Source organism: Convolutriloba macropyga, chromosome 4, assembly GCF_964194025.1.
Source record: "Convolutriloba macropyga chromosome 4, txConMacr16.3, whole genome shotgun sequence".
NCBI classification, from domain to species: domain Eukaryota; kingdom Metazoa; phylum Xenacoelomorpha; order Acoela; family Convolutidae; genus Convolutriloba; species Convolutriloba macropyga.
Window position 1 is genome coordinate 12,410,421 of NC_134471.1, and position 27,967 is coordinate 12,438,387.

General features: G+C 34.3%; 1 protein-coding gene across 1 annotated transcript in view; it reads left to right on the forward strand.

Moving 5' to 3' along the window:
- The first annotated feature begins 2,920 nt into the window (after window positions 1-2,920).
- Window positions 2,921-27,967, forward strand: part of LOC142337978 (muscarinic acetylcholine receptor M2-like) — a 115,154-nt gene continuing 90,107 nt past the window's right edge. The window contains exons 1-3 of the mRNA XM_075387612.1: window positions 2,921-4,309; window positions 27,082-27,207; window positions 27,744-27,913. Coding sequence (XP_075243727.1) covers window positions 3,952-4,309; window positions 27,082-27,207; window positions 27,744-27,913 — 654 coding nt within the window. The 5' untranslated portion in view covers window positions 2,921-3,951. The remainder of the gene's footprint in view (window positions 4,310-27,081; window positions 27,208-27,743; window positions 27,914-27,967) is intronic.

A 27,967-nucleotide genomic window follows, 5' to 3' on the forward strand; every position in this document is an offset into this window, starting at 1 on the left:
ACTTTTGTTGCACGAATCTTGGAAGATTTTGATAGAATAACATCCGGTCTCGGCCGTAGCACACTCGAGGTTAAATTTTGGTGAGAAGGTCTTACTGAAAAGTGCAACCAATTTTTACAAATCAGGTTACAACGCTAGTTTGCTTACAATTTAATAAGCTTTCAATAAGAAATGATCCGACCTAAAGCTTAAGAAACTTAATCGCCCCCTTTTACTTTATCGGTCACAAATCTATCAAACAAACATAATTTTCATTTTGTAATCTAATTTATTTCAGAAAAAAACATATTGTCTCAATGACTTATCTCAATAAAATAGCACAATAAAATAACTTGACAAAATACTTTTGTCAACTTAATTAGTATAAACTATCGGTTGTTTCACTGAAGAACAGTGCGAGTAACAAATGCCTTTTCTATCTTTTCTATACTATTTCAGCAAACTTTTGCTCAATATGAAAATAAACTTAAGCAAGTCATGGTTTCTGAAAACATATGTGTTTATATTTGAGTGAGATCATATTTGTAAAACTTTTTGCGTAGAACATGCTCCTTGATATTTCTCAAAATAAAGGAAAAATAAAAGTTGCTTGAAAAAAGATAGAATGAACTTCTAAAGCAGTCTAGAATCAAAACTGATTGCCCCGACGGCAGTAAAGACTATAGGACAAATTCAAGGATTTTAGGAGACAACTTTTTGCGCGACAACTGAAAACTACAACTTATATCAATTCTGTTGAGGAGCTCAATTCTGTTTAAAAAAATTAAACTCTATTTTAGCAAAACATCTTTTTGACAGCAAGCGTAGACCATTGGTAAGCAGGGTTCACCTATACAGTTTTATTAACCCTTGAAGTCTGTTTAGAAAAATTAAAACTAATTAGACAAGAATGATTAATATATACAGAAAATCTCATTGAAACAATCTCTTTCATATTATGCTGCATTGACATTTTTGTTTTTCATCCCAAAAGATTTTAAAAGTTTTTAACTGCTCTGTTATATGGAACCATTTGGTCAATTTTGGTTATATAAACATATATTTATTCGCGTCTAAATCTTTTCATTTAATAATCACCTGGATCTAAAACATGACTTATATTGAAGATTTGAAAAATTCTGCCAAAAGTGATTGCAACGTTTTTAGCTGCTACAATTGAATCTACTATAATTTTCTCTACGTTTCTAAGACGGATTTAAAGCCTGAATCAATACGAAGTTAGAAATCGAAATTATTTCTATCGGATTCTGAACTTTTAAAGTTGATCTGTTTATTCGATTATGTTCGATATGTTCGATTAAAGTTTGTTATCTAAGTGGCATGCAATTCAATTTTTACCAAATAACTTGTCGAAGATCTCATAGTGACAATATGCGATAACATCAAAAAATAAACAAAAAACTTTAGTGGCTGCATTAATAGACAATATTGAAATGTTTTCCGATGGTACTTAAAATGTACAACTCCTAACTTAATGAGGTATATAAAATACGCAAATTGTGATACATTTCAAGCTATTTACATGTATTGAAAACAAAAAATGTTTTTTAAATAACATTTCTGGAATATTTTGAATGAATATTATTTTTTTTCTTTTTCCATATGCTGGATAACTCTAAACAAAATCCGTATATGACAGGTTTCCAAAATTATTGTGCATAGACACATTAATGTGCCTCCTTGTTCTACCTAGTCAATGCGAAATCTTAGCTATAAATTCATAGGATATTTTAAACACTATTTGTTTATTGCTTATTTTCAACGCTTTGCATTTTTTCAATACTTTTTAATATTCTGCACCACTGCTTGTTAATGATTTCGGCTGATCGAACAAACTGTTCTTAGGACGCAGACCGTTGCCAGCCTTGCTAATTTTTTCATTTAATTATAATATTACGTGGAACAAAATTCAATCAAAAATTAGGGGTCGATCCAATATTCCAATATTCGAATTTGTAGTGATTGCAGTTATTTCAATATAAAACCCACCAATGAGGGAACAGAAAGCTTTTCCCGGATCATGACAATTCCGAGAACATTTCTCGGAGTACTAGCTAATACTAGTGAACATTTTTTAGTTAAAGATTTACTCGTTACGCGATTAGTTAAGAGGAGATTCTCTTATTTTCCTCAGATAAGCATTCCTCAAATTGATTTTACTCAAGAAATTAGAAACGTGTACAAGGCTGTGCGACCTGCAGCTAATGCAATATATATTATTACACCTATTTTGTACTTAATTTAGAGTGTATGTATTATTAGTATCAAGCGCAAGCCACGATATCTGCGCTGAAGTCAAGATTTTTACCCCTGAAGTTTTTTACAACACACACTAATGACCATAAGTATTTTTTTTCTCCTTCATTTAAGTTATACCTTATTCTAACAGACAAAAATTAAAAAAAGAGAGCCAATCCAAACAACTTTCAACATGTAGACGATTTGACTCTTATTCCAGTTATGCAGTTATTTCTCTTGCTAAATTCACAACGTGAAAACATTTGCTACATGTTGAAAAAATCAGCGTCAAAGCGACTTCAAACTATTCCCTTATACATGTTTTCTCAACTTTTTTGGTCGAATTAAAGGGTTTCTATTCGCATACATCAATATAGCTTGAAATGATACAACTTGGTATAGGTTTAAATCTGTTTATTAGGGCGACGATGCACCAATTCAAGCTTGCTTTTCACGCATAATTACCATTTTGGGAAATTTTATGCTAAGGTGGTGTGTACGTTTGTTGGAAATAAATATACGCTTCAATTTTCCGCCGTTAACAAATAACAAGACGTGTGTTATTTCACGCTTTACAGATGACAAACAGATTTGAAAGGCTGCCAAAAATTGGTCAACTTTTCAAGTTTAGAACAAATTTTATGTCTTCTTTTAACCCATATATCGGTTATTTCACTTTGATATTTGTCGTTTTAATGTTCAAAACTGAACTATTTGCGTTTGATTTTGTCTTCTTTGGTTAACACGCCTTTTAGGCGAAAATACCCACGAAAATTTTGGACATTTTTTGAATCATTTAAAAGGAAAAATGCCGCCGGTTTTTCAGCCAATCAAAAGCAAGTGTTGTTAGCTTTACTTACAGGAAAATTGCCAATTTATGGAGATTTTACGTTTAAACAATAAAACAAATATGCTGGAAAATTCGTTTCCAGCGGCTTTTTGGATTATTAGGCCGGCAATAAATTAATTCATTGTACCAGCTACTAGAAACTTGTTTATAAATCAATTTTCCATAAATTTCCTCTAGACTCTTAAAATAAACAAACAAATGAGACCGTACCCCTTAAGGGTGGTTATTGCTATTTGATTTATAACTTTTGGGTTATCACCAATAAGTTAATAACTTTATCAAATTTAATAATCTCTACCTTCCGCCTTTTTCATTACCATTTTTAGTTAAGCCTAACGAGCCCTGATTGATAGGCTTTATTGGAATTTCCAAGGTTTTCAAACTTGCAAAACACGATAAGTTACAAAAATGTGAAAAGTTTATTTGGATATTGTAAATAGTTATTGGGATTATGAGTTAACACATGTTGATTAGAAATCTCAGTTTCCCCAAATAAATGGTGTGTGGGGAGAATATCTTAAATCGAGGCCGTTTCATTGACAAATTTTCTACTTGTACCCGTTTTGATGTTTCGAAAGTTAATTCTTATTTATCAGATTTGGTGCTATATTTTCCATGACAATTATTGCTTGCCTATAGGATGCAAACTAAAAGCTTCAAATTATGATATTTGTTTCCATCGATTATAATTTGTAATTTACCTGTTCATGAAAAAAGGCTAAACGGTTTTTCTCCCGAGGGCAGTTTGAAATCAATTTTAAATTTTATGATGTATCACAACGATTTCGGATTATTAGCTTTGATGGTTATAGCAGTATATACCGCTATTAATAACTAGTTATAACTAGAATTAGTTAACAAAGATGTCATCGTTTCTTAACCTGGGCCTTCTTTACATATCTAACGAGGACCTGCTAGCCAGGGTTTCCATTCCCAGCCACTCAACTGATTACTTTCCCCCAGGTGTGATCGGGCAGAAGATGCGTGAAAACATTCTATCCGGGCTTTACGACACAACAGGCCACGAACCCTCTTCGCCAGGGTCAGGGAATTCAATGACAGGTGTTTCAGTGCCCTCAGTGGACAAAGGCTCAGGGTTATTTGTTGGGGGTGACAATTTGACCTTGCAAGGATTCAATGGGTCAAATGTTGCAGATGATGGAATGGATGAACTAGATTTGAGCTTGATCATTCGAAATGTGATCTATATCATTACAGGGGGTTAGTATTGGAGAATTTACCATTACTTAAAGTTCTTCTTTAGAGATGCACAAATAGCGAGCGTTGAAACACAGTTTGCAAAGTTTGTGAAGAGCCTCGAAACGACTCTATATGTTCATGTTGACTCTTATTCTCTTTTATTCGTTTTCTGTTCTTCCAATCCTCCAATTATATCTGGGAGTTAGGAAATTTAAGGAAAACCTGGCTTTGATTTTTATTTCAGATCAATTTTGGCTGACCTACATCTTTTGCATTGAACTACAGAAGGTGTGTCAATGAAAAGCTTTTGAAAAATTGATTCAATCATTGTACAAAAACTTTCTAAAACTTTAAATTTTTCGTAGGAGATCTACTATGACGAAATATGGACAAAAATTACAAAAATTCCTTTAATATTTTAGAGTATTTCTAAGAGAGAGTAATAAACTATTTTCAGTTCTGTATTCGGATTTATCAAACTTTTAACAATTTTTCTCGTTTCGTCCCTCATACGTTTTCTTATCGATCCTCCCTTAAAACGGTTTTTAGAAAATTTCCTGTGCAAAGCACAGCCGACACAAATCCCCCCTTGTTAGTTGATAGTTTCACTTAGAGACAATATGTTGTATTCATTTTCAATTTTAATGCAGACAACAATTAAATATACCACTATAATTTTGAAAAAAGAATAATAAAATATCATATTTGAAAAAATTTGAAAAAAAAACTACTTTTTGCTACAACCTGCGTTTTTGCTCTCAGCCCTTTAGTATTCAAACAAATTACAGTATTACCTTATAAACATTTAAAAAACTCAATTTACTTACACATATATTTACTATCTGAACAACTTTATCCTCCTGGTATTTAACTTTAAATTTCACGTTTTATGTTTTCAAAATAAATTTTTTATATTTATTTTAAAACAGTTTATTTGAACATTTTTTCACGCCTGCAAATAGCCAAAACACTCTTCCCAAAATTACATTCAGGAAATCAATACCATTGGTCTCCTGAAAGACTATATAACTTTACAAATCTACATCAACAATGTAAACCATCCACTTTGTTCGCTTGCTAATTTTTCCACACCAAAAATTTTGTCTAAAAATTTTATATTTGCTTTGAAATTTTAACTGTCAACAAAGTATTCTAATAGCCACCGATTGCGGAATTTTTTAAATTACAGTCTAAAGAGTTTGGTGTTTTACTGCTTTCACTGATTCCCAGTCCTTTTTCCTTATTTGTTCTCACATTTATTAAAATTTGAATATACATTTAATGTTTATTAATTATTTATTATCTATTAATTATCTGATAATTATTGATTATTCATTAAGTTGCCAAATAGTGCCTGAGTTGGTTTAATAATATTTCGTGTGCCTTGAAGTCACTGCGAAAGCTACTATTAAGGTTGAAAGTTCATTTTAAAAAATTGAGCCAAAAGTGGTGCAACTATTCATGTCTTTGTTCGACTGTCTTCGAAACCTGGTTCTTCAACTGACCGTGGTCACAATCTGTCGCAGAGTTTTTGATAATTTTTTTAGTTCTCTTGAGGCACATGCTTTCAAAATGCCAACTCCAATGCACACAATAGGAATTTATTCTGCATTGGTTTTTATGAATTGCTATTTTTTGTTTGCGTTAGAGTTTTTCTTAGAGTTTTCAGATCAAAATAAATGGTAGATTATAGCGATAAAATTTTGTAAAGACGACGTTAGCACCTGAAAACAAAGCATCTCTAGTTAGTAAAGACTGCTATGTTTTTTCTATGCTTTCAAACAGTCTTTTTGTTCTTCTGTTTGCATCCTTTTTGACCAGCAACGCCTTCTGCTATGATGGAGTTCAAATATGCGTTTCATGGTATTTGCAATGGTCGGCTTTAACGACTTCAGTTGACAACATAATCAAGTAAGTTGTAGATAATTGATGTTGTCTATCAAGGTAACATTTTTAAAAATTAAAATTGATATTAAAATTTTAGTGATTATATTGCGAGTTCTTCACTTTTTCTATTTTTTTTTCATTCTGTCTCACTTTAAAACTAAATTATTAGGCACGCATATTTTTTTAGGCCAGGGTTCAAAAGAAGATTGGTTGTTGCTGTTTTTGAGCCCGCTGTTAATTGAATTCTAGAGTATTGCTTGAAGAAGTTTTCTTGAATAACAATACTACAAAATTCAACATTATAGTAGTTAATTTAGCTATTCTTTTAGTAATTGTGAGCATTATGTTTCTTTTTAGCTCCATTTGGAGTGAAGGTTTGAATAAAATTTCGATGAGATTTGAGAATTTTAGGTTGTCTTTCTCATTTTTGGAAGGTCAATTCCTTTAAACTTTAAAATACGTTTTGGATGACTCAGTGACGAGAATGAATTGCTGTTTCTTAGAATCAAAAAATTGTGGAGTTTGGTTAATTAGCTGATAATTTTCATTTTCATACAAAATGGAGTTTCTGAAATTATGACAACCTTCTTATCTGTCATTGTTTTTCTGCTTTCCTTGAAGACTCTTTATTTGATTCAATGCTCAGTATAGAAACTTTTTGGATTCAAAAACATGAGATGTCTCTTCTTGCTGTTTTAGTTATTTGTTCACTTTGGTCAGAAAAAAATTAGTTTGAAAAATCTGTTCTGAGATTTTTTGGATTTTTAACTTCTGTAATTATTTTGCCCGCAGTACCCATCAACGTTTTTGTAATACTTTTGTTTGCATGATATCATTTTTCGCTTAATAACATTTGAAGTTCAATGAAATTTTGTTATCTTGAAAATCTGGATTTCAGATCATGTCCTGCTTTTTTTACAAATCAAGGAATGAATTGTGATCTTTCTCCGTCTTTTTTTACAACCCAAAGAATTAAGCTTGTATGAAAATGTTTGTCTTTTTTGTCAACTGTGTTGAAAATACATGGTGGAAAACTCAATTTTTGATGTTTTTTGGACCAGTAAGGTAAAATATATTTGTTCTTTAGAGTTATCTGCTAAATGGGCTTTAAATTGACAATCGTCATATTTGATAATTTTTTTCAGTGAACGCAATTTTTTATTGTCTATTTTGTGGTATGTGTTTTGATTTTTATAAGGTGACAAACATCACTTCAAAGGTTTCAAGATTTTTGCCAAACAGTTTTTCTTCTGATGGTCTGTTTTGCTTATGTGAAGATTAGCTGTTTGTAGATTTATCCGAAAAAGTATACATCTTAATTGTATAAATTTTGCACTCACTTAAAAAATCAGCATTGAGTATTGCAATTTTGTTCCAAATTTTTTGCAATTTTTGTCATTTTTGTTGTTCGTGATTTAAGGGTATCAATATTTTTTTTGGTAATTGAATTTGGGTTCTTGATCTCACGGATTCCCTCTCAACATGGAATTTGAAGACATCAACAGCAAAAACTTGAAAAGCACAGGCTGCGGGAAGACATTGAAGATTTTAGTGGGTTCAATGATATCTTTGAACAGTTTTATTTAAAATTTTACTCCTTAATGTTCCCTTAATTTTGTACACATTCTGGGAACTCCAGAAAAATTATATTGCAATATGTCAAAAATAGCTTAAGTTTTCATGAAATTCGTGAAAATTTGAAGATCTGATTTTAACTCTCACGTGGACTATCTTTAAACAATTAAAATGAGTTGCATGTTGTAGTGATCGAACGGCAAAATTGATTTGCCGCAAATTGACAAAAAAATCTTGGTTGTCAGTCGCAAATTCGTCTTATCAGCCTTGAGTGTTAAAAAACCAGTCATAAGAAATTATTGAACCTTTTTTTAAGTATTTTTTAATGAATTTGCTTTTATTTGGTCGTCAGGAATAACCATCACAGGTTATTAGAAGCAAATTACTTTTTTGTTTAGCTTTTTTTGCACACCAACGCGTTCTAATATAAAAAAAATTGAACTGCGATGGTTTGTATACTTTTTTAATGTAGCCACACTTTTTGATAAAATTAAATAAATTTGAATTCCGGACTAACAAGCAATTTTTGAACATTTTTTCATTTCAGCTTTTAATTGTAGTTTTATAAAAATTATTTGACAATCAGTAATGAAGGCTTTTGGGCGTGGGGCTCCTATCAGCATTCTATTGTTTTTTATTGCAAACCAAAGAGAATCTAAATTTTTTTGGTTTCCTGTTGTTTTTGTGCGCCTCCCCCTTGGCCGGAGCCTTAGTTATTAAGTCAACAGACATTTAGGAATCAATTCCCAGCTATGAAGACCAGAGCATTGGTGTGGAGACCATATGGAAGGAGTGGAGTCCCATGCACCTCAATTCTCCTTAAAGTGATCTTTCGGGACACAACAGAGTCTGTGTTATCTGGATTAAACATGTGATGTAATCACTCATTATCATAATATCACATTAGCTCTGCGATCACAGTTACCAGCCTACTCTGTGATGTTATATTTAATGACTATCACTACTTCTATCTTGTCCAGACCTTACGCCGTCTTTCCGACCATAAAACTTTCATTTCAGACATTGAATGTGCGCAGAGATCCCACACAGTTTTCTCATTCATTAACCATCAGCTTTCAGTAAACACAGTATTGAGATCATCCCAAGCTATCTCACATCTTAACTATATTAGCGATGCGTTCGTTACCTGCTAGCACGGGTTTCAGGCCGATTAGAGTTCACAAGAGACTTTATTTGGAGTCTAGCCAAGTTACTACTAAAGGGTCATTTTAAATCTACTAGTCTCGATTTCACTTTCGTTACTTTGTTGAGTTTCGAGTCAGTAACACCATTTTTGCTCATTGCAGGCAGAAGTTGGCCAAACATGCCTAGGAGAGCCACTTTTTATTAATTTCTGCTTTTTTAAAGTTGATTCGATATTTGGTTCTTTTCAAATTCTTATATTTAAGAGGGCAATGATACGTTTCGACCTAGAAAACTATGGAAATGAATTGTTTTTATTGTGAAATTTTTGTCTAAGATTATAGAAGTTTCCTTCAAATTTTGAATTAATCTTCTGTGTTTGAATCAGATTCTGACCTCTGATTGGCTCGTCTTTGACCCGCATTTTTATTTCAGCCTGCAGTATATATAGTTTGCAGCTTTTTTTCAAGAAGTTATAGGTTATGATGAAATTAGTGTATTTGAACGTAACCAAAGTATAAGTATTAACCAGTTTCTCGCAATTTTTTTTTGTTTTATTTTGGTTTTTAATTGCAATTTTGCTTTGTTAAAGCTGCCCGTTATAGTAGGCTATCTTGAATTGAATGGACCCCGAAACATTTTCAATGACATAAAAATGTTTCTAAGGAAAATAACAGTATTAATATTAAGAGATTTTATTCAAAGTTTCTTTCACAAAAATTCAACTTTCAAGGATTTTCCTGCTTATCAACTGTGTCACGATACATATATATATATATATATATATATATATATATATATATATATATATATATATATACTCCGAATGCTGATTTGTCATGTTGGGCAAAATTTAGTATACTGATTATCGGTTTTCGTTACCTTAACAACCAGACTATCTACAATACAAATTCTGATTTGAAAATTCTCAATTTGTAAAAAAGAATTGCCTAGTTTTGTATTATCTAATTCTTCTGTTGGTCAATTGAGGAGTTTTCATGGTTTCCAATCAAATCTTTGGACTATAATTCAGAATTTGTTCTCTTACTTTTTCATGTTGTCGACAAGATTTTTGTTACGGTCATATTACGTCACAGTCATTTTAAATCTGCCTTTTGTTCTTTCGTTTGTGAAATTTCGACTGAACTGCGTGCGTGACTTCATTTTTAAAATCAAAATGGAGCAAGTTTTGCTCACTATCGTGATTAAAATATTGGGCACACGTGACATACCTCACTCTCGAAGGCTCTAAAAATGACTTCTCTTTACTTTAAGTCTAGTGAGTGTGTGTCTCTATAAATGAAGGTTTTTTGAGAAAAGCTGTTAGAAGGAGCAATACATGCACAAAATCCAAATCAAAATGCAACATTTCAGCTTTTGAATAAATAGAATTTTCTTTTTTGATATGTTTCTTTTACTATCATTTTGAGACAGCATATCTACAAAGCTATTACGGCTATTTTCAGGCAATCTGCCAGCTATGTTTCATTGAATGCTCTATTATGTTTTGTTTTTCAAATTTTAGGGTTAGGGGCCATTTGCCGTTTTAGCAGCAGCATGTATGCAAAAATTTCTGCAAAATAACTTCAGATGAGGTGATATATATGATTCATTGTATGCTTACACCTGTGTTGTTTTAAATCATTTGCCGTTTTGGTTCACTTGTTTCTTTACGTCAGGTCAAAAACTGCCAATTTCAATCTTTTGATAAACTCCAACTGATAAGAGCCTGTTTAATTCTCGTTTAATTTGTACTGACGTCGCTTTCAAGTTTGTATAATCAACAATAAGCCAGGTATATCTTGATTCTTTTAAGCAGTTTTTTGAAAAAAAATTAAATGTTTCTTTGAACTGAGCTACTTTCAACAAATCTTGTGTTGGGTTATGGGTTTTCGCAAACGGAATAAAAAGAGTTTTTAACTAATTAGAAAAACTAATTTCTCAAAATGAGAGAATAACAATAATTATATTTTACACTAGAATTTAGAGATTTACAGGGGAGATCTGATTATTATATCAAAATGGGAATTCGATTCTGGGAATGGAAAATTGCTCAAAAATCAGCTGTATATATACCCGCTATCAGTGCGAGAAAATAAAGATATAAAACTAATCTTTGCACAATGATTTACAGTGGGGGTCGCAAGGGTTACCCAGTAGGTTTTGCTTCTGCAAAATTTCAAGAAATCAGTCGCAGGTGATACCATAGTTGGTATGCACTTACACTTTTCTACGGACTCGTTCTCATTTCCGCTGGTATCAAAATTATTCAATACATGCTGGGAAGATTTTACATCAAATAATCTCACTATAAGAATATTTATCTAGATTCACCAATCTGAACCAAACATTGCTTTTAAGCACCATTTGTTGACGATTCTTTTATATAAACTTTGTTACCAAAATCAATTTGCTGCTGTCTTGGTAGTCTGGTAAGTTAAACATTTTTTCTATTAATTCTCACGAAGTTCAATAATATAGTTTGATCGATATTCTGACACCCCCCTCAGACTTGAGCTGACCGCGTAGAGTCTGTTCCAATCAAGACATTTCTGAATGTTTCCACCTTCCATACGGGTAAAAGTTTCGTGAAGACGTCGGCCGCCAATTTTCCAGGAGAAACATAATGAATTGAAACAATCCCTCACGGGAGAAAAACCAAAATTACATTTTACAGTAGAATTTAGAGATTTACAGTAGAGATCTGGTTATTAAATCAAGATGGTGCTTTGATTTTGTGCTTAACAAAATGCTCAAATATCAGCTGCATATATACCCGTTATCGGTTCAAGAAAGTCAGATATAAAAAAATTCATATCACCATGATTTACAGTGGGGGTCGCAAAGGTTTCCCAATATGGCTTGCTTCCTCAAATTTCCTAGAAATCAGTCTCAGGGGATACCATAGTTGGTATGCACTTACATTTTTCTACGGACTCGTTCTCATTTCCGCTGGTATCATAATCTTTCAATACATGCTGGGAAAATTTTACATCAAATAATTTCACTTTAAGAATAGCTATCTAGATTCACCAAATTGAACCGAATATTGATTCTAAGCACCATTTCTTGGCGATTCATTTATATAAACTTTGTTATCAAAATTAATTTACTCCTGTCTTGCTAATCTGCTAAGTTAAACTTTCTTTCTATTAATTCTTATTGAGTTTAAGACTATGGTTTGATCAATATTCGAACACCCCCACTCAGATGAGAGCTGATTGCGTTGTGTCTGTTCCCATCAAAACAGTTCTGAATGTTTCCACCTTCGATACGGGTAAAGATTTCGTAAATATATCGGCTGCCATTTTGTCAGTTGAAACGTAACGAGTTGGAAAAGTCCCATCTTCCGTCTTGTCCCGAGCGAAGTGAATTTTTGTCTCAATGTGTTTGCTTCTCTTGTGCATAACTGGGTTTTGACACGATTTGATACAACTTTGTTTGTCTTCTCCAATTGCTATTGAGTGTTTTTGCTGGATGCTGAAATCCTCCAGAAGTCGTTTCAGATACAATGCTTCTTGAACTGCTGCCATGCCCTGATATTCTGCTTCAGATGAAGAATGAGCAACTGTTAACTTATTCTTGACACCCCAGCTGAGCGCTGCGTCACGTCTGTTAAGCTCGAAGTTATAGCTCGTCGATGATTTTCTGTCGTTCACATCACCAGACCAGTCTGCATCACTTTCCCCACTAAATCATAACTAGCTTCTTTTGTTTAAGTAATTTTTAAACTTTTTGAAACTTGAAGATATCGCAGAAGTAGTTTTCCGCATAGCCAGTGTTGATTGGTAAATGCAATTATGTGCCTGGACAGAATGTTGTTTGTGAACATGATGTCTGGCCTCGTTTGTTTGGTCAGATGTAGAAGTGATCCAGCCAAGCTTCTGTAGATCCTCTGGTCCAATTCTTCGTCTCCGTTATGAGCTGTCTTAAGCTTCAAATTCAATTCAGCTGGAGTTCTTGAGGGTTTCAATTGATCCATTTGACTCCGCTCAAGCATTGTTTCTATGTAGCGTTCTTGGTCGACTGTGACTTTGCCCTCTTCTTGTCTGATTGTTAGACCCAGAAACCAGTGTAATTTGCATCTGTCTTCCATGTGAAATGTTTCCTTGAGTGTCTTTTTGACATCGGAGATCACTGTCAGCAGCCTGACTGTCGGTAGGCTCTCTAGGTTCTACGTCTCGTTGTTTTGGACTGCCATGACCCTGTCTTTCATTGCCCGGTGCCACTGGTCCCTTGCTTTGCTTCGTAGACTGTTTTAGGTTCTACATTTTCACCCTCAGTAACTGCAAGATGGATCTTGACTTCTCCAAAAAATTGTGGAACATTCCTTGCTCGTGTCCCCCGTCTGGGCTCTGTCCTGTACGGTTGCTCCAGAGGATAACTGTTTCTGGTTGTGAGAAGTCCTCTGTGTCACTGTCTTCAAGTGACCCCGAGTCTCTGAGTTTCCCTCTTGTTGCAGTATTGTCTTCATCTTGAGCTGCTTCCTCAACATCCGAGGCATCTCGTCTCAGTGCCGTTTCTCGAGTGTTCACGCTCCTTGTGTCATGCCACTCTTCTTTAAGTGCATTAGATATGCCCTCTTTGTCTTTGTTGCCATCGTCTTGATGACCGTCATCTGGGTGCCAGGTCCTCAGTTTTGGGTACGTACACAAGGTATCCGTTGTCGTCATCAGTGTAACCCACAAACGTTGCTTCAGTGCCTGGGGTTCAAATTTGCTGACATCACTGTCCCGCTTCCTCATGAAGACTGTGCAACCACCAAAAATATATAATTTACTACATGAAAGCTTAGGTTTTTACTTTGCATCTGCTCTGCTGGACATTTTTCTTCTAGTCTCACAACCAAGTTCCTGATCCTCGTTGCGTGGAGGAGAATTGCTGCCCCCACATCATCTTGGGAAGACCCGAGTCAATGAGCAAGCATCTTGCCATCTTCAGCAGTGTCCTGTTGCACCTCTCAGCTAACACATTCTGTTGTGACGTCTCCGGTATGTTCCTCTCCTGTAGAATGCCCGCATCTAAACAGTACATCTTGAAGTGCTCTGAGAGAAACTCCTTCTCATGGTCTTGTCTCAGTTTCTTGAGCGTCCCACAGCGAGAACAAACTTCTTCACGCTGGCCAGTGCTACACTCTTTGCCTTAAGCAAGTTTACATACACAAACTTCGTATACTGGTCTGCAAACACAATGCAGAACCGAAGACCTGACAGTGCCTCTAGTCTGAAAGTTCCCATCACGTCTATGGACAACCTCTCCGGCTTCCCTTCTGCTTGGGTCCCTGCCACGTTTGGTACTGGAGTCTTTTTGATCTTTGCCGCACACATTGTATACATCATCGAGTTTCCGCACTGTCTCTGGTGCATTCCTGTCTCTCCGTTTGGATTTCTGACCACTGATTGAATGGGCATAAAGTCCATAAACGCGTTGATTTTTATCACTATGTGATCTGCACAACTTTTGTCCACAAACATGCCTGCTGGCTTCCACTGGCCAAGAACTGCCAAGTATTCCTCGTCTGGTGTATTAGACACATTGCCACTGACTCATGTTTGCTTCCATCACTTTGTCTCTTGCATGTCCTGTCTAGGTGACCTTCCTCACCACACTTGCTGCATTGTGATGTCTCTTTCCTCTTGCAGTCCTTGGAAAAGTGTCCAGGGATCCCACACAAAGCCGTTTTATTTCTTGGGTCCCTTCTTGAAGGCACGCTTAACTGCCAGTGCCACTGAACCACTTTGTCCCTGGTGTCTCTGTGCTGTGCTCCCATGGAAGTTTGCAGCCTTTTCCTCAATTCTGTGAAGTTTGTTGGCAGGTTGGAGTTTTCCTGCATAACAAAACTTGCATACCTCCTTGGCAGACTATTGAGGAGCAGGCGTTGAAGAGAGTCTCTGAGACTGCTTCCCTTACTTCTTGTAGCCTTGTGAGCAACTCCTGTCCTCTGATGAAGAAGCTATTCAAATCCTCGGAATCCTGGAGCTGCAGTCGAGCAAGCTGCGCCACCAAAGTCACCACTGTCGGCGTCTCCACACTCTTAAATCTGTCTTGCAAAAACTCCCAAGCCTTTGCTCCATCTCCGATGTCGTCATCTCCCACATCGTCATGTCTCATTAGCATGAGGTTTGTTGCATCTAGAGTCAGTGCCAGATGGCACTAAACTTTGTTCCGTTTTTCCTTGATGTCTGCAATTTTCTTCCCATATGCATCTTTCGGCACCTTTTGGTTCTTCTTCTCACCATTGATTGCCCCCTTGACTAGTGGTGCAGGCTCATTGGGTTGCTCTTCTGTCCCAAGTAGTGATTTGTAGAGTCCCTTCGTCTGCAACTTTGCCACAAATCTCGTGCTCCAGATTGGGAATTCCTATGCTTTTCCTGTGTTGGTTTGCAGCTTCACTGTCTGTTGATCCATCGTAGTTTGAGCAGGCAAACATCTTTGCAAAGAAAAGGTACTAAGCAGAAAAGGATTATGACTGTCAAAGAATTAGTTTTGTTTTATAAATTAGTTATTTTTACTTAGAAAACTGTTGGGACAATAACCGGTTGGTTTTTGGGTTTCCCCGGATTAAAAGGCGTTTTTAGGAAAGTAGAAAAACTAATTTCTCAAAATGAGAGAATAACAAAAATCATAATTTACAGTAGAATTTAGAGATATACAGGAGAGATCGGATTATTAGATCAAGATGGTGATTTGATTTTGGGGATAAAAAATTGCTCAAAAATCAGCTGTACATATACCCGCTATCAGTGCGAGAAAATCAAGATATAAAACTAATCTTAGCACCATGATTTACAGTGGGGGTCGCAAGGGTTACCCAGTCGGGTTTGCTTCTGCAAAATTTCAAAAAATCAGTCGAAGGGGATACCACAGATGACATGCATTTACACTTTTCTACGAATTCGTTCACACTTCCGCTGGTATCATAATTATTCAATACATGCTGGGAAGATTTTACATCAAATAATCTCATTCTAAGAATAGCTATCTAGACTCACCAAATTGAACCGAATATTGATTCTAAGCACCATTTCTTGGCGATTCATTTATATAAACTTTGTAACCAAACTCAATTTGCTCCTGTCTTGGTAATCTGCTGAGTTAAACTTTCTTTCTATTAATTCTCTCTAAGTTCAACTATATTTCGACTATAGTTTGATCGATATTCTAACATCTTGCAGTAAATATAAAAATCTAAAAATTGCGTTCAAGAAATTAAAATGTTATCATCATTAGCATGAAAGATCAAGGTGCCCTCGTTACGGAAATAGCTCTTACGACCTGGTATTTTAGTATTTAAGCATAAGAAATTATCAAATAGCCCCAGGACATTCCATTTTTTCACGCCCTTCAAATTTGAAAAGTGCATCTTATTTCTCTTAGCGAGTGAAGACGAATTAATTGCGCTACATTTGTCATTTTCAGGTTAACCCCTAAGTCCATTTCTGAAGAATATACTTACAGCATTTCGCCTTCACTCATCAGGAAAACTTTCCGTTTTATTCACATGAAAACTTTCGTTACCTTTAAGACCTCTTAGCCGATTGTGCATTAAGCATTTTGATTAGGGCCTTTCTGTTCCCGCCCTTTTACGCCCTTAGTGGGCGGATGTTTAACACAAAACAATTACGTAAAAGGCAATGGTGTCGTAAAACTAAGCTGAGAGAAAAGACATTAACGGAAGAAATTTAATGATTTTTTGACCTAATGCGTATATTTGATTATTTTTATTTGAGCGTTGCGCTTTTTAAAATATTACTGTTGAAATAGTGCATAATTGGTAGCGCATAGACTTCAGAGCATGAAAGTTGATTTCAAAAAGTAGCCAAAATATGCATAAATGGTTTAAAACATGTTTTTTTTAAAAAAAAACAGTAGAATTGTAAATTCATACGAAATCTGCGGTATTCTCTTTCGGCTTCGTTAAGCGTGATTTGGATATTTAAGACCAATGAATGCAAATCAGTTGCTAAAAAGAGGCTTTTAATTGCCTTATCGTAATCAAGAAAATTTTCCTTCTTTTCATATTTTCAAAATTGGTTGCTATTTTCCCCATATCTTATCACAACAATACGCATCCCAGCCCAAATTTAGCTCTTCGTGAGAGAAATGACCGATTTATTATCTTGGGAAATTGTAAAAAGTCTACGTTGAAATTTGAATGGGTTTCTCTGAAAAAATGATCATGCATTTTTAAGGTTAGCCTTTTCTAGGCTTCCTTATTTTCTTTTAGTCTCAAATTGGGTGTCCGTCTATATTTATTTTAACGTCTATATTTTTGTTCGTCTACAAAAATGCATCTATCTCCTACTTTTGTTAAGTCTTAGGAATAATTTAAGCTTTATCAACGAAACTTCACAATCATAACGTACTTAAGAAATTCCATGTAAAAAACAACAAATTCATCTGTCAATGTTAGAGAAATTTTTAAGAAGATATTTTAGTTTCGTTCAATGTTGCTACAGCTAACACGCTGCTGCTTGTGAACTGCAATGGGAAAGAATGTTTTCTCTTCAGAATGACAAAATGACTATTTTCGTCTTCAAATGTGCTCTGAAATTGGTAAAACGTTTGAAATTTTTTATTTACAAGTGTCAAAGACAGGCAATTTAAATTCACAATTGTTTTTCTTTAGGGGTGTGGTGTTTCATCTTTTGAGTTTAACTTGTGTGGAGGAGTAGATAAAAATAATTCAATATAGTTAGAGATGCAAATTTGGAAGTTAAGTTCAAGGTCACTTGAACTCATTTCTAAAATGAAATTTCTGAGAATTGATGAAAATTTTGCTTACTTTGAGTTTTTCAATGCAAGAAGTCTATTAACATTCACAAATAGAAACTAAAAGATTTAAATTGAATCCTATGCTTAACACCCATGTTTTTAGGCTACTATTACAAAAAATAAAAGGTTTGTTTATATTTTTCTTCATTTTTAAAAGATGAAACAAGAACGTGCTACTTTCTATGATGAGGGCGAACTTGTTTGTTGGTGACAGACCAAAAGGACTTAGCAATGAAAATCTATAAAAAAGAACTTAATTTTGGATGTCAACTTCTCCAGCTTGTTTTTGATTTTGACATTCACAGCACTTGCATGCTATACATCTGTAATACAATAATAGTTAACTATTTGTCGAGGCACTCAACGCTAATAAAAATTATTTGATAAACAATCTTAGTACAGTTTGAAGGACCAGGTTGAAATATTTTCTAACTGCTGCTTTATGCAGGCATCATAAAAGTATTTAATTTATCGAATGTTGTCGAGATTTATACATTACAAAAAGTTATGAAGTTTTTGCGATTTACATCCATTGCATGGCGTTTTTCGACGAACAGAAGCAGAAAGCCGTATCAACTAGTGCCATCTTGGTAATACGACAGCGAAATTTTTTGTTTTCAGCTGTAGCGCCTAAAATTCGCATTGAAATTGCCGAAAAGTTTTGATTTTTTAATAGTTCTTTTATACACTTCAATGTCCCTTACGTTCGTATTTTTCTCGTAATTTTTTCAAAATGAGACCGGGGAATTGCTAATTTTTTTTCTGTTTGTAATTTCTATCCCTGTTTTTTTCAAATAATTGCAGTTGATTCTTTTTCTATATTTCTGGAAGAAAACTTTATAAATTAGAGTGAACAAATCAAACAAAAGTTCCAGTTCGTAGGGTAGCTCTTATAATGAAGTTCTTCTAAGTGAATTCATAGAAGGTCTATAAAACCACCTCATTGTACCGAACCTCTACACTTTCTGTTTGATTAATTGACTCAATTTATTAAAAATTTTTTCCATACCCGTACTTAGCTCACAGTGCTTCTAACTACTGTTATATGATATCCCAATTTTAAACAGATTTGGCTCTGTGTTTCTCCAGTTTTAATTTTGTGTTTAGTCTGCGCAGATTAACATCTGTCAGTGCCAAAACTGCTGTAGATATGAACATGAAAGAAACCTTACTGATCAAGTGCTGGTCAGGAGTAATATCACACATGAATCACACACATTCTGTGCATGGTGTATAACAGTTTAATCATTCTGTTCATAGAAACAAACCAAAAAATAAAATTTTCGAATAACTCGCATGTTTGGCTAAATTTGAATTAGCCGCGCCATTTGAGCTTCAAAATCTCTGAAAAATGCAAACAAACGCAAACAAACAAGAACACTGGATCCAATTTCAGCGCCCGGTGGCAGCAATGCACCCTGTAGCACCAACCGACCCCCTTCCCCCTCTCCCCGGCCTGACCCAGCTCCCTCCCCCCCCCCCTTCCCAGCTTCTGCGGGTCTACCGAAATCGCCCCCACGTGTAACTCCTTTAAAACCTTTATTATGAACCGTTTGGTAGTAACAGATGAAAATGCAACACCTCCCAATTTGATGGCAACGTTTACTCTTAGTTGTCGAACAACCCTGGTCCATGCTGATCCGAAGACTAATAAAGAAATAAATCAACGGGAATTATTTAAAAAAAAAACAAGGATAGCTTGACTCAATATGAAACGTCAGTCAATGGACTGAATTCATAAAAGAATTCGATCCTTGCGTGAATCATTCCTTGAAACTGCAGCTTCATCTTTCGAGATCTTGTAAGATTCTTGCAACATAAGCGTCTGGATCTTGCATCTTGCAGGATAGGTGTCATTTGCAAGAATCTGGCAAGATCTTATACGATAAGCGTCTTTTCAAGGAACATTGCAAGATCTTGCAAGATAAGCGTCGCCATTAGACTAGGGAAGTTAAACAGCTTAATTTAATCAAAAAAAAAATCACGACTTTTTTCATGTAAAACAGGCATGTTCGTGCTCATTTGCCTTGATTAAGTTATATTGGAGATAAGGAGCATATACAGATAACATGCATAGATTAATTTGGCGTTTAATTAAAATAAGTGGGTATGCTTAATTTTAATTTTTCTATTCAGTCCTGTCTGAAACACCAATAGATTCTTCGAGTCTTCACCTATTTTTTCCACAAAACTCCCTCCCCCCAGTATGATGTATTTAGGTTCATAGGAGCTATACGTTCTATGTCCTCTAAATTGGGGGAAAGACGGGGAGTATGAGGGCTATAATCGTAAAGACGCCTATATTCTTGTTCTAGTAGGAAATTTCTACAGACTTGATTCTGGATTTTTGCTCTCTAACAATCACTCAGGTGATCTTCTTTTGACTTCACGGTTTCAATTCAGCCTTTAGAATCGATTATAATCTCTACGATACAATTGGCGAAGTCGATCTTCTAGACTCTGGCTTGGATTAACTCCGGCCAAACAGAACATAATGTTCCTGAGAACAAAAAGCATCATTGTAATTGGGAAACAAAAGTGGAATTAAGGAATAACACATCAGTCAAAACGTATTCTTTCCAGTTATCCCAGATCCTTTAATCATACATCCGTTAAATTCGGGATTTTATATTTATTTTGTTTTTTATGGAAGTAAAATTTTATTTGACTGAGGAGAAAACATGTGCCTATTTTAATGACCAGGCTAATAAAACCTAAAATTCCGTGACTGAAAAATGACAAAGAAATTTTTAAAGAGCAGCTTCAGTGATTGTCTTTTTAAACAATGAACGTGAAAAGGCGAAACAATAGTTTGAGCTCTAATTCTACTGCAAAATTGTACTATTATCTACTTAAGAACTGATTTTTATACATATAACATCGATTATATATGCAATATATTGTAGTATATTATAGCAGGATTCAAATTAGGACATAGAATGTATTAAATTTCTTGCCTAAAAGGGGGTGTTTCAAATTTCGGAAATTGAGAGATTTTTGATCTGAATTGGAGCAGATCTTACTTATAACTTTACTAGGCAGGGGACAAAATAGGTAATTTAGGAAATTTTAGCTAGTCACCAGGGAGAAGAAATGAAATTCGGGATAACAATGCTGATATTTAACAGGAGCATCTAGGTTCTGCGTGTGAGCAGTTCTATTTCTGCGAAACAATTTTAAAATTAGTCAACAATGTGAGATTCCCTTACTTGTTCTTTGTGGTTAACGAGGCAAAATTTGCTACTATACTTTTACATTTTTACTTTAATATTAAGTCATTGTGGGTCATCGAGAATTTAAAATCTGAAATAAAATGGCCCTGTTTTTTATTTAGATTCTATCTTTTGTTACCATTTTCTCTTTTGACACTAGTAATGAAATACAAGTAACATATATGGGGCCCGATATTAAACCAAAACGACAGCAGACCGAAAATGAATTTTTATAATTGATATAATTTTGGATAATTCGGTGACCACAAATGCTCAGCTCAGTTTTTTTATTTTGCAAGAGGGCGACGTTTTTTAGTTATAAATAAATTTTTATTTCAACCATTCATTAAGAACACTTGAGTTCAACGCGAGAACAAAATTTCGTTCCTTTACCGGAAAGTAAGTTCAAAATGGTAATTTTATTGGATCCATACACCCCCCCCCCCCCCCCCCTCCAACAGAGCTTTCTCATTCCCTTTCCAATCTTTTTTTCGACTAAATTTTTTTCTCGAAGTTTGCGAGATCTTTCCGGGATCTCATCAATATATGTTCCCATTCGGATCTGGTTAACAGTTACGACAAATAGAAGAATTGCAACTAAATAAAGTCTTCAACTTAATCCCTTATTTTTCCAAAATGGGGTTAGAATACACAGCTAATTTATGAAATCATCCAAATGCAATTTTTTAGCATAAACTCTAGCGACTTGAGTTTTTCGTTGCGCATTATTTGAGCGATCTATGATTTTTGTGGAGAAAATGTTACATTCGAATTTTTTTTATCCCCGATGTTTTCTTTTGTTAAGTGTTTGAACGCAAATAAGATTCTGCTAAATGAGTGGTTTGACCAAAAACGTTGTAATATATTAAACTTCTGCTTGACTTCAAGATTGCTGTCTTTAGTTTCAATCAGATTTAAGTTGATTTTTTCAGCGCTGTATATTATTAGTTTTCCGATGTGACCCAATAGTATCTTCCAAAAAAGTATTTATAGTAAATAGTCCTCTGTTGATCCCTGCTGTTAAGAATCTTAAGGGACTGCTTTTTCTTAAAAATTTTTATCCCCTTTTATTTTTGATTTGTTAGGAACGAACACTTACGCTAATGAATTTTAGTGCTGAGAAATCGTTCGAGTTATTCAACAGCCCTATCGAACAAAAAAATTTTTTTTAATTTTAATTCAGCAGTAATTTTTAGAAAAGATTTACTTGACAAAATGGTGTCAAATGCATTCTCTAATACCGAAATATATGCAATTTTTTTCTTTTCTTATATTTCAGAAAAGTTTTTAATTAGGAGAAGAACCATTTTCCAGAATTTTCATAAACAGCAAGATTTGCAATAACTTCTTTCATCAGTTTAGTTTGGAACTTTTTTTCTGGTTCACTTTTTGATAGCAAAATTTAATCCGTTTTCGTGGAATTCGCAGTGGCGAAAAAAATAACGTGAAATTCCCAATTAAGCAGAAAGTATCATCTGAAATTAACTCTGGCTACAACAGCTGCTTCTGTTTTAACAAAAATAAAGGAACAATCATTCAAAATTTCACAATATTGCAATTGCAATATAACAAGTAGTCTTAACTAATCTGTACTAATCTTTAAATTGATGTTGGTGAAGACAAATCTAGCGTTGATTTCTCCAAACGCATAAACAATTTTTTACTGGCCTCATGTACACTGACACTTTTTTTCTTATGTAAATGTCAAATGTCATTTGAAGTAAAAGCAGTTTTGTCTGAAATTTCGGTTGAGTTCATTTTTTCGCTCAGTGGAAGTAAATGATGTTGTAGGATTTAATAATTTGCTAAATCTATTTAATCGGTATTTACAGGTATAATCCGTGGTATTGGATAGACTAAATAATAATAAATGCTTTCGATAAATGTTTTCGAAAAGACGTGAGTTGGTTTGGTCGATAAAAATTTCCAAACGAAAACCGAAAAATTGAAATTGTTTTTGTTCTGGATTTGCCAGAAATAATTTTGAATTTGCCTCCGATGGAATTTCCAATTGCTAAATTTACAACGCCAGTTTCCTGGAATAACTTTTGAACAATTTGAGGCGTACAAAACGTATACTTAGGAGTCTTTACGTCTTTAAAAACGAGTGTGAAATGGTCAAAATGTAAAAAATTACTTAAAATGGGATGAACAAAATTTTTTAAAATATTGGTTCAACGACCGAATCATTGTTTCTAGATCATTTAGTTTTCGATTTTTTTAAAAACAACTTTTGAACAATTTGAAGCGTACAAACGTAAACTTAGGAGTCTTTACGTCGTTAAAACCGAGTGTGAACCGGCCAAATGTATAAAAAATGGGATTAACGAAAATTTTTCAAACTTCTGCTCAACCACTGTGATCGCAATTTTGTATATCTTTGCAAACAATACCAATCGATCAGAATTGCCCTGAGAAAAAAATCGGGCTAGTTTTTTTCGCTAGTATTTTTCGCTAGTAAATCGGGCTAGTTTTTTTCAAATAGTCCTGGATTCGAAAAAAAACAGTTGAAACCAAACGTCGAAGGCTTTGAGCAAAGACAACGAAACTTACTGCGGAATTCGTTTCATTTTTCAATATGCATAAATGTAAAAATTGATATTTGTTCCTGAACTTTGGTTTTTTGACAAAACAACCATACGAAACTGATACAAGTTTTGTTTCAATTGTCTCAAATGTTTAAACGCTAGCGTAGAGTCAGATGCAAAGATGAGTACATGTTGCTTCAATGTTCACCACTGAAAACAGAATAGATTATCTGGGTATGGTCTACAAATTAGAAAGCACATCGGGTTGAAATTTCTGAGTAGTCATAGAAAGTTCATATAGGATGTCATAAAAATCATAAAGCATTTCCTAGTACGATCCTTGTGTGTGACTTCACAGAAGTCATACATAATCCTTGTATGGAATGAAAGAAATCAAAGTTGATAGGTACTACTGCTCGTAGATAGCAAGTTTTTTGAAAACGCAAAATTGGCTAACTGACACTGTTGCAATACGACCCATGACTTGTATGCAATCCTTCATGATCCTTGTAGGACTACTTAGAAATTATATACGAAATTGAGTGATTACCATGAATTGATTTTTCATACTACGGCTGCATTGAAAGGTTTTTTTATCTCAGTAGTTAATGGGTAATGATTTAAGTTTTTTACAGCTTTTATTTTTGTATGATCCTTGTATGACCTTGAGATCATATGAAGCATATATGACGTAGTCTGAGTACTAAGAATCATATATGACCTAATATGGCTGTTAAAAATTGTGTATGATGAGCAATCCAGGACGTCCTAAGCTGTGCAACAAATATTAGATAAGTGAAAGTTCAAGAGGAGTAGAAGATCTTAAAGCATTCTTTTTCACTCAAAAGAACACTCAAATAAGTGATTTTATTGGTAGCGTGATCAAGCAAAAAGGCTATCTATCTAATGATGAAAACAAACTGTCCAATTCCTGGGACATTTTTGAGAACTATTGTCCAGAAGACCAAACAAAAACAACAAATTTTGTTAGAAATATTTGGTAGGCTCAGTTTTTAACGTTATATTTGTTTGTTATTTCTTTATTTGGATCGTAAGAAAGCTCCTGTTTATATTATTTTAAGAAAATTCTTTGAGTTTGGTTTAAATACGTAAGAAATGTGTGAATTTTAGATTACTAAACGTAAGAAATCGTTGATTCGTTCATTCAAAAAGGTAACAAATCTTAAACAACTTTCGGTTTGAACATACCGATGACTTTCTACGTTTGAAAAAAGCAAAAGTTTGCAAATTGTTCAGGTATCTAATGATATAATTTTCACCTTTTTTATTTGCTATGTTTTCTTAGGAAACGTTTACAGACTTTTATAGCTGTACCTTTACTTCGACAGGAAATCTAGAACAATCATCTAAATCCTCTTAAAAAGAAAATCGCCCTTTCGCCGGTTAGTTTCCTGATAAGGAAAATCTCTATACTGAATTATGAGACCATCCTTCACTTGAATATTTTATTCGGCAGCTTCAGTAAATATTTCATGATCGGTTTTGTTCTAGTGAATCAAAATGTCTGCATTTTATTGTAAATGGGAACAAAGCAATTAATGAGTTCAAAAATGTAATTATATACTTGCGAATAGTCTTATAAAGCAACGTATAATTTAATTATTCGATTTAAGGAATAAAAGGAGTTTTTATTGAGTAATCCCTGTTATATTTTTAATGAGAAAAAGGACTTGTTGTAAAGTGGGCGTAAATCAAGTTGATACTTTTATAATATTTTTACCAAAGAGTTTTACCAAAAAAAAATTCCATTCATACAGAAACTTTTGTTGAAAAAACATACACGAATTGTATTTTTAATAGCCGTCCTCCTCTTCTCAGCTTAAATATTTTTTACGACTTGACGAGAAGTGCTGGAGAAGTGTTATTGTGAACAGATGAAGCGTTATGATTTTCTGTTTTTTGTTGATAGGTGAGCGAGCAAAGAAACCCAAGGTTCAGTGAGTGAATAAAGTTTGAAAAGTTGTTTTGGTGAGCTTTATCCAAGAGCAGAGAAAAGATAGTGCTCTTTTGCAGAGAAAAGACACCTCTATTTTGAAACAGAACAAAAAATTTAGGTGCAAAAATTTTGGCTATGTGAGCAATATTTTTGGCTCAAGAGAGGCTGTTTATCTTTCACGCTGTTTTTTTTTATGTTTCGATGTTTTCTTAAGTTTTTTTGTTGTCTTATACATTATGGTATTGCTAATTTAAACATATTCTGGCTGTTTTGATATCGTGTTAAAGGATTTTGGTAACTAAAGGTCTTTTGAGCTATTTTAGCGGCATTTTACCCATCTCATTGTTTAATTGCATTTATTGTTAACTGAATGGACTTAGTCATCGTAGTTTTTATTACAAGTCCAATTAAACTTGTTCCTACAAAAGCAGTTTTTTTCTATGAAAATTGACCAAAAAGGAAAATTTGTTACATCGTTTCTCCATTTCTTAGTTTTTTTTCTAGGTCAGAGATGACTGTGAGCTTATTATTGCTTGTCCAATATTTTGCGATCCAATTAATTGTTTCGCTTGCATGGAATAATTTTTCGTGCCCAATTTCCCGGCTGGTTTCATTCCTATCTCATTATGTTGAAAGTGCTTTAAGAAAACAGATGTCCAGCAAAGCAATCTAAAATAATCGATAAACTATCGAAAATAGAAGCAAGACAAATCCACAAAGCCCAGTTTTAGATAAGCCGTGTTTTTTCTGTGTTCTAAATTGTCTCAGTTACCAGGTCTAAAGTATATTGTTAAAGAACCAAATCACTGTATCCCATGACTAGGAAACAGGAGTATGTTCAACTACGAATTTTAATCAAAATAGATTGCATTTTGAAAAAAGTTTTGTGTATGATTAAACTTTGTTTTGTTCTTTCAATGCCAAGGAAAGTTTCTGGGACTCAGTGGTGGCCATTTTCCGGCTATGCTAAATATGTTTCTTTATGTTTCTCCTTTGTCAGCTAATGGATCACTTTCGAACACAATCATTGCCATTTTGTTTTATACTGAGTAATTCTATGGGAAAATGAATGAATTATATCAATGGCCGGGAAACTCACAGAAAATAAAAAAATCTCTTCTTGGCGATGGTTACGACCGTTCTCTGTTAGTTTTTTTAAATTAATTTTATGAGAATTTTGAATCTCCTGATAAATGTTGTCTGCAGACACTTGTGAACTAGAAAAGTCATGTTAAAAACATTTTTGTGGTGTTAAGTATCGAACCTTTAGTGCTCTCTGATGTTCTCTGGTACTTAGTACTGCATGCTTTAACTTTTCCTTTATGTCGCGACTGCTCTCCTGAATTTTGTAAAAGGAAACTTTGAGTTGTTCAAATTTCAAACGCATTGATCTCCGATATCAATTACTAGTAATATTCAAGTTTTTGGTTTTCTACAAAAAATTATGTTTTTATAACGAGTTCATGAAGCACCAAGATAGCGTTATACTTCCAAAGTTTAACTTCAAGCTCCATTCTTCGAGAATTTTTTGAACGTTATGGTGAAATCTCATTTAAATGTTTCCCTCAATTCATTGAGAGATCTAGCTGTAAGTTTTGTAGAATTTTGCCTTACAAATGTGAAACAAAAGTCAAATAAAATCAGTAACACAGTTTTATGTGCCGGGGTTATCAAGTGCTGTTTGGTATTAACAACTCGATGGTTGTATTTTTTCAGTGTGTGTGTCTCTGCTGACGTTCTTTGGGAATGTGTTGGTAGTGATAGCCTTCATAACTGACAGGAAACTGCACCGATTCTCAAACTATTACATCATCTCACTCGCCTGTGCCGACATGATCATTGGTGAGTCACAGAGGGCTAGCTGTTACTCAGTGGTCAGCTTATTAAAAAATGCATCGATAGGTGGGAAGGTGAGTAAAGTGCGTTTTTCAAAAACGCGGTGAAAAAAGAGCATCAGAAAACGAGGTAAGAACGAGGCACACACGAAACGGAAAAAAACGGGTCTGATCATAGCTGATTATAGTCTGGATTTTTTATAACCCCAGTCCAACTCCAACGGTTATCTTATAAAATTTTGCAAACATTTGGAAATTAATTATATTTTCTTATAGATTCTTATATGAAATCTGATATTGCACGATTCTTCAAATGACGTTTATCTTGCAACAATCTTTAAGATATTTCAAGATAACCGTCCGATCGCCACTGCAGTATCGAGTTCCATCACCCGGGCACTTCATAAACTTGAGTAAAACTTCATGCCCTCTTAATATGGCTCTTTAAAACTTCATGTCTCTTTTTCCAGGTCTGGTAACTAAAAAAACTTCATGTCTCTTTTTATCCAGGTCTGGTAACTAAGTCGGGTTCTCTTTTCCCAGGTCTGGTATCGATTCCTCTGTTCACTGTGTACATGGTGATGACAAGTGGGTGGCCCCTGGGACATTTTGTGTGTAATCTGTGGCTGCAGCTGGACTATGCACTCTGCTACACTTCCCTTCTGTCTATATTCCTCATTTGCATCGACAGATACTGGTCCGTCTCTAACTCTGTAAGTACCTAACAAACTACTCTACCCAAACTATCCTGATCCCTAGGTAACTCT